Raw genomic sequence first — 12,854 nt, forward strand, 5'->3', positions numbered from 1 at the left:
GTAGACTGTTTGCTTTATTTATCGCCCACATAAGTAACACTAAGAGTATATTCCCCCGTTTTCCTTTTTCTTTGAGGATATACACAATGCTCGGGATCGAAGACATCCCGCTCACATCACGGTTCAAGTCTTCAGATTATTGCACGTCACCCAGAGACAGATAAAGGAAGATCAAATACAGTCAATAGTATAGGGACTTCACTTCATGTAGTTACTTCCTAACTAGATACAAGCATCTTAGAATTCCATTCAAACAACGCATGCATCCTAACCATCGCGTAGACCTCAACGCTTAGGTGTACCAGGTAGGCTCCGGCAGTTCATGCAAAAGCGCATACCGTCCAAGTTCCCGATTCTTATAAGCCACCGGATCATGCAGCGTATGCGTTCTCAGATCTCTCCAGAACCGATCCAAGCCCACTTTCAGCGCCGTCGCACGCGCTCCAGTCACTTCGAACACGCCGGAGGTCACACGAAGTCCAACATCGGTTGTAACAACCTTGACGCTGGCAACCCATTCAGCCACCTCTCCTCGATCCTGCGCTGTCACGCCCTCCCTGTTCGTTGAGTGCTGGTTATACAAGTTGGACAGCTGCTCGCCCGCTCGATCAGCTAGGGCTTCGGCAGCGCGCAGATGCGCAAGGAAGTTACCGTATCGCTCGAGTATGTAGAATTCGTCCGTTGCGGAGTCTTTGTTGTCGCCTCCAAAGGGCCAGGCGCGCGTTGAGGCAGTCGTATACTTCGCTGCGAATTCTAGAGCCCCGATGGCTATGCCCAGGTAGAAGTTGCTGAAGACGAGTTGGATACTGCCAGTGCATGTCAGTATAAATTGAATAAAAGCAATTAAAGAGCGATTCCTTACGTAGGCAAGAGTAAACTGGCAAACGGAATCAGCAAAATATCGGCGCGCGGCTTCTTAGTTTCTGCATCCCAGCCAAGCGCATCCCTCCACGGAGCCCGGACATCCTTGATCGTGACTCCGCCCGATTCAGTCAAGCGCAGACCGATATTGTGCCAGTTATGGGCAAATTGGATGCCCAGCTGAACGGTGGGCACCAAGGCAAAGATATGGTCGTTCGTTCCTTCCAGCACGCCTTCCAGGACTGTGACATCGGATACTACACCGCCGGTATTGAAGTGCTTAGATCCATTGAAGATAATTTCATCTCCATCAGAGGTAATGCGCAGATCGTTATCGCGTGGGTTCACGGCTCCGCCGACGAAATAATTGTTGGAGATGATCAGTTCCTGGGTGCGCTCTGCTTGCTCGGCGGTGCCGACGACGTTCGCTGTCGTTGACCAGAGAAGGTGATAGCCAAGGAGCATGCCAATGGAACTAGGTATCCGGTTAGATATGGAAGCTTGATTTAGCGGTGTCATGATGGGCGGTATATCTTACCCATCTGCCTTGGCCACCTCACGAATTGCTTTATATCCAACATCCCAAGATTGCGCACCGCCGCCGTACTTCTTCGGGCCAAGAAGCTTCAGCAGGCCGGAATGCTTGAGTAGGGCCACCTCCGCGCGCGGGGATTTATTCTCCTGGTCTCGTTGCGCCGCGTCCTGCGCCAATACGGCAGCAACTTCGCGTGCTCGTTCTAGCCATGCGTCTGCCGTGTCGGGGTAGTTAGCCCATTTAGCCTCGTACGAGGCGTAAACGGACGGGTCTGTGACTGGGACAATTTTTTGTGTCATTGTTGGATACAATATATGAGTCTAGTCAGCGGGGTAACTCGGTCAAAGTTAACAAATCCTTTACATTTTGGAGGGAAAGCCTTGTATATCTATTCAAGTGATCTGGCAAGACAAATGGCTTGATTGCGAGCTATCGGCCGACAATGATGGCTTGTCAATTGTTTGCATCATTTTCGTCAAGTCGTTGAAATATGTCGTTATCAGGTAGGAGATGCAGATCGTTGGAGGGTAACGCTGTCCATTGGGCACGGACGTCGTTGACGCAATTCTCGTTCGAGAAAACTCAAAAGCTAACAAAATGTTCCCAAATTTAATCATTCGTGATATTTTATAATGCTCACGTATTCTGTAGTGTTTTTGTAGACGCATATTTTTATGCCTAATGCCGAAAATGCTACATTGGGAGCCAGAGAAGCGTACTTCTGCTAAGGAACTAGCAGAGGACAAGAAATCTGATTAAGAATTTATGAATGTATATTAAAGAAGCGATGAATAATGATCTCCCATCACCAAGTATCACCACTCAACTCTACTCGCCCTTCTTCGTCTTCCCAAAGTATCTTGAAGTATCACCCAAGGGCAGATCCAGAAGTGAGTCCTTTAGCAGCAAATGGAAAACAATATACCACCCCACCAAGCCAGCAAGAAAACAAAACACTCCGCCCGATTTCTTCAGCGCAGTAGAAGCGGCAGAATGGCCGTCCGCTTCAGCAAAGTAGCTTGCCGCGACCGTGAGGAAACCAAGATCAACTAGGAAAAAGACCAAAATATAGGCCAGATTGCTGGGAAGCGAGGCGATGAGAAATGTGAAAACGAAGACTGTCCACAGAATCATGAAGAAGCCCACCGCATTATTATATTGGGTCGTGTCATTGCCGTATGCTTGTTCTATGCCGAACGCAGGCGTGAGGAGAGCACCGTAACCGGCATAGAAGAGACCTACCAGAGAGGAACCTATCAGCCTCGAGATGTTTTCCAGAGTAATCTTTGAGACTCACCAAATGCACTGAAAACAGTATATGCGAAGCCATTCCCGATAGATAACTCCCATTGCGCGGTGACCACCAGCCCAAATGCTGCGATGAAGAAGAAATTCGCAACGTAGACATTTGTCGTGGTGACACCTCTCCATTCCATTAGACTCAGCGAGAGAGTCGTCAGTGTCGTGCCAAACGCTCCAAGAGCCAATGCAGACTAAAGTTCGGTGTTAGAGATTCGGGGGTCTCATAGATTCATCTCAGACTTTACCCCTGCTCCTAGGGATTTAGGAGTCTCAGCTATAGAGGAACCAGCTGGATTCTGTTTCTCAACATCAACTGGACTGTTATATTCGTTGTTGATAGCCTCTTTGGCTGCTGTGGAGGTCATGTTGAATGGAAATAGTGAATTCACAGCGGAGGAATAATAAAAACTTATGATTTGGAGAATGGCTAACGAGTTCTCGTTATTCACCATGCTAAAATATTATTCTACTAACGATTTGGATCCTTCATTGCATCATTGTCAATGATGATGGCGAGGATATAGTTCTGCACGACGACATCGAATGATTTACACTAATGGACTCGCTTCGGGTGGATGGCAAAAGAATTAAGTTCCTTTGCAAAGGCCTATTTTGAGAAATTTTCTGATATTACATGACATGTCGGCCGAGAAGAGGTTGCGCAATTAGTATGCAGATGATGTGCTTGTTTGTGGTTTTCACGTGGGCTGGGAACGTGCAATCTACACATCATCAAAAATGAAAACTAAACCCAACTGCCATTCCCCATGGATTGGCTTTCTTATCTCCTTTGAAGAAGTTCAGAGTATGATGATGATGAATTCATTCAGACAATGTAGCTCGCTTTTTGTACATGCTGCTATGCGGGAATGCTATCAGGCGGGCCTGACGGCGAGAAAATGACTCCCAGAGCCCACTGTAGTCCTGATGTCTGATCTGGATGCCAGACCGTATGACCTTTCAAAGAATAGATCGCGTGAAAAGAAAAACAAAAGAAAGAAATGGCTATTTTCACCCTAAGTTCCCACTGTCCGACCGCCCAAAATCCAGCTACCTACACGTCCTCACTACACCCCGGTCTGTCAATCCTCGATTTCAAAAATAGCCTCCGGAGTTATTCAATTGAGGAAAGTCTAGGGATGCCAAAGCCTTGTAGCCAAAACAGCGCGCCAGTATGAATGTATGGGGGCTGAGAATGAGCGACGGATCGTCGATTATTTCAAGCAGAGCGAAATTATTTCTCACTTAAATCCATTATGACCATTCCATGTTAAAATAGCGAGTCTCCAGCCGAAATAACACTTACACTTGTGATGTCCCTAGGAATTGTTTCGTGTGTACCGATTTGAGCTCCACCAGAAAAATGGGAGGGCCTCCGTCAGGATCCTTCGGGATGGAGAACTGCAGAGAATGTCTGACGAGTCTCGACTGGAGGTTTTGAGAAGTACCTCATTTTCGGCGATTTCTGCAAGTCTGGATGCAGGTTCGCCGATTCTTCTCCACTTATCCGACCTGATTGTTCCTACGATAAGAAAGATAATTGCTTCCACTTCATTTGATTTGGTCCGAACTTTCGAAATTGGTACGTTGCTACCCCACTATTTCGGATTATCGGCGTTCCCTACCAACACCGGCTTTCCAGCTGCACTTATCCTTAGCAAAACTTGCGGTGACTTAAAGGAGAATCTCAAAGTCGAATTTGGATCACGTCTATCTAACGCGATGTCCTCTGTTAACGCCCCGAAAATGGATACAAGACGCCTGGGTTCTGATCTATCGCTGAAGAAGAGAAGAGGAATAATCGCGTGCGCCAGATGCCGGACCCGAAAGGTCCGGTGTAATGTCCAAAATGGATTCCCTTGTCATAATTGCCAAACCGACAAGATTCTGTGCTCCATTCCTGAGCCGAAACGCAAGAGATCACGATTTCGCAAAGAGTGAGTGGTGGAAAACCGAGTCAATTGATCTGGAGCTAACATACCGGCCACAAAACCAGAGCGTATAGGCTTTGGCAATCAAGCTGCGCGGAAAGTGCATACGAAGGTCCACTGGAAGGTTCAGAGATGAGACGTCATCAAGAGAGTTCGCCTATGGCTTGTCCATCAAATCATCCGACAGTTTCAGCACCACGATACCCGGATTCTTCCAACTCAATAACGACGCCTTCTGCCTCCTCAGAAAGCGTCGGAGTTGATGCAGATGAGCAAATCGCCGAGTGGATCCTATCCTGTCCCATTTCTCTCGGCACTGAACTGCCCGGGGATTTACTGTCTACGCTTATTTCCATCTCGGCTGGCACTGGTGAATACCCTCAGAGGTCAACGCCGCCGGGGCCAGTATTTCGGAAGTGTTTGAAGCACGTCGACAACGCTATAGCAGGCCAACCTACAGCAAAATCTACAGCACAATCAGCTAAAGAAGGCCATGTTGAAAACCTGACAAAAATCAGCAATAATCTCTTGGCCCTATCTCAAAAGCTCTGCGACACATTGCGCTGCTCTGCCGATCTCGCAGATCTACATTGCTCGTCGGAGGCCCCGAAAACTCCGGAAGCTCCGACAGTGACCCATGGAATTATTGAGGCGAAAGGATGGTGTTCAGATGACAAGACTCTTGAAAATTGCCCCTGGGATGCAAGCGAGTATATTCTTCCATACGGCTTTGACTCCGTGCTGGAGCTGTTGAATACGGAAACGACGTGATATCGAGAACCCGGAGGCGCGTAGGCTGATTTTCTTTTTTTTTTTTTTTTTTTTTTTTGGCTTGAGGAATGCCCTTTTCAGATATTCCCACCCAAATTCTTTGTACAGAAAATATGAAGCTGCCTAAAACTTTATACTGGAAAGTACCCCCGTACTACCCTTGGGAGGTCATCGAGGACAACCTTGGAAGCAGCGATGCATAAATGTACACATATCATTGGCAGTATGGGTAAATGCCGGGGTCGCCGCCCCACATTTAAGGGCCGAGCCCCGGCGTTTACATTCCCCGGATATTCCCCAGATTTTCAGATCGGAAGCCCCGTAGTCTTGTCACAGGAGGGGGATGATATAAAGCCTGCACATCTTTCCCGAGTTGGTGAGTGTCTCCCCCTGTCCAAAATTCTGAGTAGCGAGATCCAACTCTCAGGGCCAGTACAACACCATGACTGCCGCTCCTCTCAGCTTCCTTGGCCAGCGCGGCTCGCGCCTGAAGGTTGCGATGGTCGTGTTGGTGGTGATGCCCAGTTTCTTGCTGTTTGGATACAATAACGGGTCTACCGGAGGAATTACTGAACTTCCAACGTTTGTCTCTGTTCGTAAACCCCTCTCTGTTTTCTTCAGCAGTCACTGACGAATCTTTAGCAATTCCCGGCTTTGGACACAGTGAACACAACCGGTGCGCAAGCATCGCATAACGCAGTCATACTTGGTATTTCAATCCGCGTATCTTTGTTTCTTTCGCGTTGGCTAATACTTTTACAGGTGTCGTTACGGCCTCCTACGACCTCGGCGCAGTCTGTGGAGCCCTTTCGTGTATCGCATTCGGTGACAAGATCGGTCGCCGCCGATCTATCTTCTGCGGGTTGGTACTCTCAGTGGTCGCTTTGGCCATCGAGTCATCCGCATTTGCTCTGTCACAGTTTATCATTGGACGGCTCTTGGTCGGGGGCGCCATTGGTATGATTTCTGCCAGCATCCCTGTATGGCAGACGGAGTGCTCCACCACAGCGCACAGAGGAGCGTTCGTTATTATGGAAGGCATTTTTATTAGTGCAGGGGTTTCACTACCAAATTGGGTCAACTTTGGCTTCTTTTCAGCATGGTCGAACTCCGCCCAATGGCGCTCCACTATCGTCCTGCCGGTCGTGTTTTCTTTCTTCGCCATGGCCTTTTTGTTCTTCATGCCAGAGAGTCCCCGATGGCTTGCGCGAAAGGGCAGAATGAATGAATCTCGAGCAGTACTGGCTGCATTGATGGATCAGCCAACTGATAGCCACGAGGTGAATGCCGAGATGAATCATATTCACGCACAACTCGAGGCCACCCGGGGCAGTTTCAAGCTCTTCTTCAAAGGCAGCAACCAGCGCTATTTACATCGCACCATTATTGCTGGTATCGCGCAAAGCATGACACAATGGTGTGGCTGCTCTGCACTCATCTTCTACACCTCAACGGTGTTCAGTGGTTTGGGCTTCACAGGCACTCCCGTCCGCTTGCTTAGCGCAGGCCTAGTGACCTCCTTTACTCTTTCAGCATGCATTCCTTTATTTACAGTGGACCGTGTTGGAAGGCGTGTTCTCTTCATGGTCAGTGCCGGGGGCATGGCCATTTCGATGGCCGTTTTGGCCGGCACCAGCGGCAAGATGAACATGGCCCCGGTGTCCACCGCTTTCTCTTTTCCTCTACGCATGCTTTTACGCCCAGGGATTCCTTGGTCTGCCCTTTTTATACGCGGGCGAAATTGCGACTATTCGGATGCGCGCCCCGATTGTGGCTGTCGCTGTGACAGGACAGTGGCTGGGCCAGTTTGTTGTGGGCCAGATTACGCCACCGGGAACTACGAACCTGAAGAACCGTTACTGGATTATTTATGCCGTTCTCAACGCTGTCTTTGTACCAATCGTCTATTTCTTCTTTCCAGAGACAAGCGGAAGATCTCTGGAAGAGATTGATGATATCTTCCAGCGGTCGAACACATGGAATCTGGTCAGGAATGCTGCATCCATGCCGAAGGATAGGGATCTTGACGCCGCTGATCTGGAGAAGAAGTATGCCCTTGACTCTATGACACCAGACAAGGAAAGCTCCATTGATGAGGTTGAAAATGCGGGTGTCTGATTGGGCGTCGGGTAACAAGTTTCTGGGGATACTGTAGATAATTAGGCTTGAAATCTTCTTTTGTATGACTTTTCTATCCGTTTTTCGTAATGATACATTCACCGAATATTGTAACTGACAGATGGTACAGCAGGGCCGAGACTTAATCTGGCAATGGGATATGCTAGTAGTGTATCCTCTTCTCTACCAGGGTTCTGGGACTGTGCTCAAAGCTTGTGTCGCTTTGCACCTGTCCTCATCTTCTCAAACTCTTTCTGCGGAATACCCTGGACCTGTCTATCAAGACCTTCGAACAACTCCAACACATTCTGTTCATCCATCTCTCGATTCTGTCGATGCCGAATTAAAGCCTTGATCCGCAACATACTAGAACCCACCAGATGCGGACCCATCTTGTCATTGACATCCTTCAAAACGGCCTCCAAGAATCCCTCCTGCGGGAGAATGTGGTTGACAAATCCCACTGCGCGCAATTCCTCGGCGGGTATCCTCCGGCTTTGGATCAAGGCCTCGCTCGCCTTCGAAATTCCCATCCGTTGTACAAATCCGTAGCTTGCTCCACCCTCTGCCACTAAACCCAGGCTGCTAAACGGCGTCATAACGAACGCGGTGGGGACTGAATAGATAAAATCGGAGAATGAGATCAACGCGGCGGCGAGACCGATAGCCGGTCCGTTCAAAGCCGTCACCAGGATCTTTGGGTGCGTGTGGAATGCTCGGGTGATATTGAGGTTGTTAGCGACTGTTTGTTGAAGCCCGTGACGGAAGATGTCAGTCCCTGGTGGAGTGGCTCGTGAAATGGAGACATCGGCTCCTCTGGAGAGAGAAGAGGTGAGCAGAATTAAATAGCAGTGTCAGATTGTAACTAGGACTCACGCTGAAAAATACCTCCCAGCACCTGTCAGAACCGTAATCAGTACCTCATCGTGAGTAGCGATCTCGCGAAGGTACTTGGCGATTTGATAGAATCCATCTTTGCTTTGCGCGTTGAGTTTCTTCGGGTTATTGAGAGTAACGATGGCGACGGGGCCACGGTATTCAAGAAGAACGGGTTCGGCCATGTTGAATAATGGTGAAACTGGATGTCTAATAGCCGGGTGAGAATTGGAGGTGGTCACACATGCGGGGATATTTATTGCGTGTAGTAGAATCGTGGAGTCGGCGATCAACTCGGCAATGCCAAGCAATGATGCCGGCGTTTCGGTGATTGGGCTTGCTGTAGTGTGGAACATGGGTAACAGAGTGCTGCCAGATAATGTCTTTGGAAAAGAGAACACTACAGTAATATTCCATTAATAGTTGCGCCAGTCTATTTAGACGCCAGATGCCAATCAATGCGATGCCTTTTCGTCACCACTGGCATGTCCAGCTGCCAGTTACGTGCATTTCCATCCAACTTCACAAGTACCTCACATTCAGCCATAGACATCATTTAGACAATGGGAGAATTTAAGATTCAGTATTATTATTCCAATTTAATTCACTTGCAACACATCCATGGATATCAACGGTTCACGTTGGTTACTGTTCGGAATGTATAGTTCCTCACGGTTGCCCCAACAACGCGGCGGTGGAAGCCTGTCAACAACGGCGAACGTGGGATCGTCCGATCAGCTTGTTGTCCGACAGCCACCCTCGTGGACTCAACTGCCGTCTCCCATGGCGAGATTGAACGACGACTCGCGTCGGGATTCATCCTGCACATCGGATCCCGCACGTCACGACGCCGATTCCGCAGGCGAAGACACCGGGCCCGACTCCGAACACAATTCATCCGCATCATCCACGCGTCAATCAGCAAGCGACATCTTCGGCCGCGACATGGACGAGGAACTGGAACAGCTAAAATCAACAACGTCCAGTCGCTCGTCCCTGTCTTCAGGGCCAACATCCGTCCTCGTGCACTCCCTCGACGACCTGAAATCTGCGCATTCAATGGATCCCCACGAAAAAGTCTCCCTATACACCACCCACGAAGATGACGAGGCAGTATTTGGTGGTTTCGGAAATCCGCCGCGATCAATACACACTCTTCGTACGCGCGAAGCTGCTTTCCGCAAACCGAGCTCTGTGAGGGCAATGCAGATGCACACAGAGGACGAAGCGGATGAGGACGACTACTTGACACCCCCGAGACGCCGACCAGGGTTGCGATCGCCTGGCTCCTCCCCGCTGAAACGCTCGCCATACTATTCACCCAGCGCATCTGCGAAGAAGCACACGGTTCAAAAGGAATACCCACTTGTACTCCTTCATTGCAATTTGCTCTCGCCGTCCCTGCCTATACCTGGCGCGGCTGACCCTCATAATCACAAACTTCTTGCCGAGGTCCTACCGCCACCGTATTGGAAGCGATGGCAGAGATTGCAGGAGAAAGTTGGGTCCGGTGTACTACGTGACCGAGGCGTGCTGATTACCCACCCGGAGGATATGTATGATTTGTTGGAGGAACGATTGCTGGAAAGTCTGGAACTACGACGCTCTAGGCTTCACAACGGCCACTTCCTGAGTAGCGATGATGGAAATCCGGACTCGGAGGAAGATTTCTCGGATAGGGGAGAAAGCGAGACGGATGGTGAGCAGGGCGAGGAGTGTCCCGATTGCGGAGGCCGTTATTTGCGGCATGCAGACGAGAACCGCAAATGGGAGATCAGAGTATTCGCAGCAAATGGCCTGATGCGTGCCGGAGCTTGGGCAACTGCTTGGAAGGAAATGGAGAAAGTCGATGTCGAGGTCGGGCTCTGGTTGCCGCCAGATGTTCGCCGAGATCTGAAGAGAAGATTGTCACAGGAGCGGACAATGATCTTGGAAAATGTTGACTCTCGGGCATCTCTCAGGAGTGATACAGAGCTCCAGGGCACTGAGGGCCTACGTTTGCCTGTTTCGCAACATCTTCGAACGCCCAGCAATACAAGCACCTTCCTACCCGACAATTCGCCATCACCCTTTCCAGCTCCTCAACATCGACCAGACTCCGGAGCATCCGGTAGCCCAGTCAGCAAGCAGCCTGAGATTGCCTTGCAAACGCTTATCATCAACTATATCCGCGTGCTAGCAAGCGACAGACGAAACGTTGCGCTATTCGTGCTGAGCATTCTCGTGGCCTTTCTTTCCATAGGTTCTTGGCAGCAACAGCCACCGCAATATTCCGATATGCGGCCATTCCCCCACGACATGTTTGAGTCGGCCTCGGTGTCAAGTGTTAGCGTTATGCAGTCTTCACTATCCTCGGCAAGCATTGATGCCACCGGTAGCAGCGCGATTTCTAGCCCGCTGAATGATATCCCGGTAGCCCAGACAATGATACCGGTTGTTAAAGAGGAGGCTGTTTCTTTGTCGCGCTCTGTCGAGTTTTCGGTGTCACCAACAGGCGAGCCAGAGGAGCAATCAGCAGAACCGGATCTTTTGGATGAAGTTCAATCTGGCACATCAGAAACGGTGGAAGAATCATACTGATACAGTCCGGCTCAGGGAGGAGCCGGCACTTCAAAGAGGTGGATGTTCTCTTCTTTCTCTTACGACGGAACGATATAAGGCGAAATGGTAGGATCGGGTATTATAGTTATTCTGGTTGTGTTCTTTAGCCACTTGCCTCTTTCTCTGTTGATCGATGTTAAATTCAGGCTTGTTTTGAATATCCATTGCCGACGCTATCATTCGTTATGATGATTCCCAAGCCAAAGCGACACCTCTCAGGAGTAATGACCAGCAGAGGGCACGCATGCCATGCCATGCAATGCAGTTGAGAAGGAACGCTGAAGCTACCTAGCAGATCGTCCAGAAACTAGGCTCCAGGCGGCCCTCTCCGCGTGATTTGCACAGACCTCACTACCGGTTTCCAAGGAATTCCACAAGTTTTTCGTACGCTTTTGTGTAATTTTACGTAGTTAGGTACAGTACAGTCGGATTCGAAAGTAGCTTTTACGCTTTACACAGAGGAGCTATCTAGGCCCAATTCAGCTCGGCTGCAGGTCAACCTCGTACATCATCAAGGTATATAGGGACAAAGGCGCTGAAACCCACATCCACCTGCCCAGTCTTAAGTAATAGCTTCAATACCGCCCTGGATGCGTGCTTCGCAGCCAGGTCCCAATTAGTATATTCATCACCGCCCCATATCCATGCTTCGCAGCCAGGGATAATGGTATGAGACCTCTGTTGTTCTTCGGGTCCACGCCAATCTGGCCTGTCTCAAGTAATAACTTCACCAACGCCATACGTCCAAATGTTGCGGCATAGGACAACGGGTTGTCCGAGCCAAAATAGTCAGTCGAGTCCACCTCCGCCTGGCCTTTCTCAAGGAATAGCTTCAGTATCGCCTCACATTCAAGCGCGGCTAGAGACAATGGCGTCCAACCTTCATAGTCCTTCAGGACCACATCGACCTGCCCTGTCTCAAGTAATAGCTTCCTCACCTCCTTATATCCAAGCTTAGCAATCTGGGATAATGACTTGTAAGCTAGGGTGTCCTCCGAGTCCACATCAATCTGGACTGCCTCAAGTAATAACTTCACCACCGCCTCACGTCTAAACCTTGCGGCCCAGGACAACGGTGTCCGGCCGGAATAGTCAGTCGAGTCCACCTTCACCTGGCCTATCTCAAGTAATAGCCTCACTATCGCCACACGTCCCTCCCTCGCGGCGTAGGACAATGGTGTCCAGTTTTCATTGTCCCTCGAGTTCACATCCACTTGCCCGGTCTCAAGTAATAGCTTTACTACCGACTCGTGTCCATGCTTCGCAGCCCAAGAAAATGGTGTACGGCATTCAAAGTCCTTCGAGTCCACATCCACTTGCCCAGTTTCAAGTAACAGCTTCACTACCACGTCATGACCATTTTGCGCAGCCCAGGATAATGGTGTCCATCCCTCGGAGTCTTTCAACTCCACAACCACCTGCTCTCTCTCAAGTAACCGCTTCACCATGTCTTCACGTCCGTGCCGCGCAGCCCAGGATGATAGTTTCCGGAAAATTGATGTCCTCTCGGAGTTTTTCGAGTTCAAAATCGGATGCCCTGTCCCAAGTAATAGCTCCACCATCGCCTCATGTCCGTGCTGCGCGGCCCAGGATAATGGTGTCCGGTCCCCGCTATCCGTCACTCTGACTTTAGCCCCTTCCTGGACGCATATTCGAGCTGTAGCCACGTTCCCATGTTGAGCAGCCCACAGCAGAGCGGAATTTGAGCCTCGAGAATTCAGTCTATAGAGATATGGATTAAGGAGAGCGTGGAGTCGTCTGTTTGTTTGAGCCAAAGAGTTGATATCTCGTTCTGTCTCCAGGAAGGTCGCTAGTTGTAGTAGTAATTCAGAGGGTAAATGAAGCAGAACCATTGAACT

General features: G+C 49.7%; 6 protein-coding genes across 6 annotated transcripts; 2 read left to right on the forward strand and 4 right to left on the reverse strand.

Moving 5' to 3' along the window:
* Nucleotides 1-292: 292 nt before the first annotated feature.
* On the reverse strand, nucleotides 293-1,695 carry N7474_004759 (thermophilic desulfurizing enzyme family protein; the record flags this gene model as incomplete). The annotated part of the gene is made up of 3 exons (XM_057196174.1): nucleotides 293-806; nucleotides 863-1,336; nucleotides 1,400-1,695. 3 exons carry the CDS (start codon nucleotides 1,693-1,695, stop codon nucleotides 293-295), a joined length of 1,284 nt encoding a protein of 427 aa, XP_057053570.1.
* Nucleotides 1,696-2,224: 529 nt separating this feature from the next.
* Nucleotides 2,225-3,063, reverse strand: N7474_004760 (uncharacterized protein; the record flags this gene model as incomplete). Its single annotated transcript, XM_057196175.1, has 3 exons — nucleotides 2,225-2,634; nucleotides 2,694-2,889; nucleotides 2,944-3,063. 3 exons carry the CDS (start codon nucleotides 3,061-3,063, stop codon nucleotides 2,225-2,227), a joined length of 726 nt encoding a protein of 241 aa, XP_057053571.1.
* Nucleotides 3,064-5,842: 2,779 nt separating this feature from the next.
* Nucleotides 5,843-7,518, forward strand: N7474_004761 (uncharacterized protein; the record flags this gene model as incomplete). The annotated part of the gene is made up of 4 exons (XM_057196176.1): nucleotides 5,843-5,992; nucleotides 6,043-6,109; nucleotides 6,163-7,058; nucleotides 7,105-7,518. The coding sequence occupies 4 exons, from the start codon at nucleotides 5,843-5,845 to the stop codon at nucleotides 7,516-7,518; spliced, it is 1,527 nt and encodes a 508-aa protein (XP_057053572.1).
* A 206-nt stretch (nucleotides 7,519-7,724) lies between these two features.
* N7474_004762 (enoyl-CoA hydratase/isomerase family protein) lies at nucleotides 7,725-8,579 on the reverse strand (the record flags this gene model as incomplete). Its single annotated transcript, XM_057196177.1, has 2 exons — nucleotides 7,725-8,334; nucleotides 8,395-8,579. The coding sequence occupies 2 exons, from the start codon at nucleotides 8,577-8,579 to the stop codon at nucleotides 7,725-7,727; spliced, it is 795 nt and encodes a 264-aa protein (XP_057053573.1).
* A 472-nt stretch (nucleotides 8,580-9,051) lies between these two features.
* Nucleotides 9,052-10,974, forward strand: N7474_004763 (uncharacterized protein; the record flags this gene model as incomplete). Its single annotated transcript, XM_057196178.1, has 1 exon — nucleotides 9,052-10,974. The coding sequence occupies one exon, from the start codon at nucleotides 9,052-9,054 to the stop codon at nucleotides 10,972-10,974; it is 1,923 nt and encodes a 640-aa protein (XP_057053574.1).
* A 596-nt stretch (nucleotides 10,975-11,570) lies between these two features.
* Nucleotides 11,571-12,848, reverse strand: N7474_004764 (ankyrin repeat domain-containing protein; the record flags this gene model as incomplete). The annotated part of the gene is made up of 1 exon (XM_057196179.1): nucleotides 11,571-12,848. The coding sequence occupies one exon, from the start codon at nucleotides 12,846-12,848 to the stop codon at nucleotides 11,571-11,573; it is 1,278 nt and encodes a 425-aa protein (XP_057053575.1).
* Nucleotides 12,849-12,854: the final 6 nt, after the last annotated feature.

This window comes from Penicillium riverlandense (assembly GCF_028828495.1).
Source record: "Penicillium riverlandense strain IBT 135883 chromosome Unknown utg000003l_segment0_segment0, whole genome shotgun sequence".
Lineage (NCBI taxonomy): Eukaryota > Fungi > Ascomycota > Eurotiomycetes > Eurotiales > Aspergillaceae > Penicillium > Penicillium riverlandense.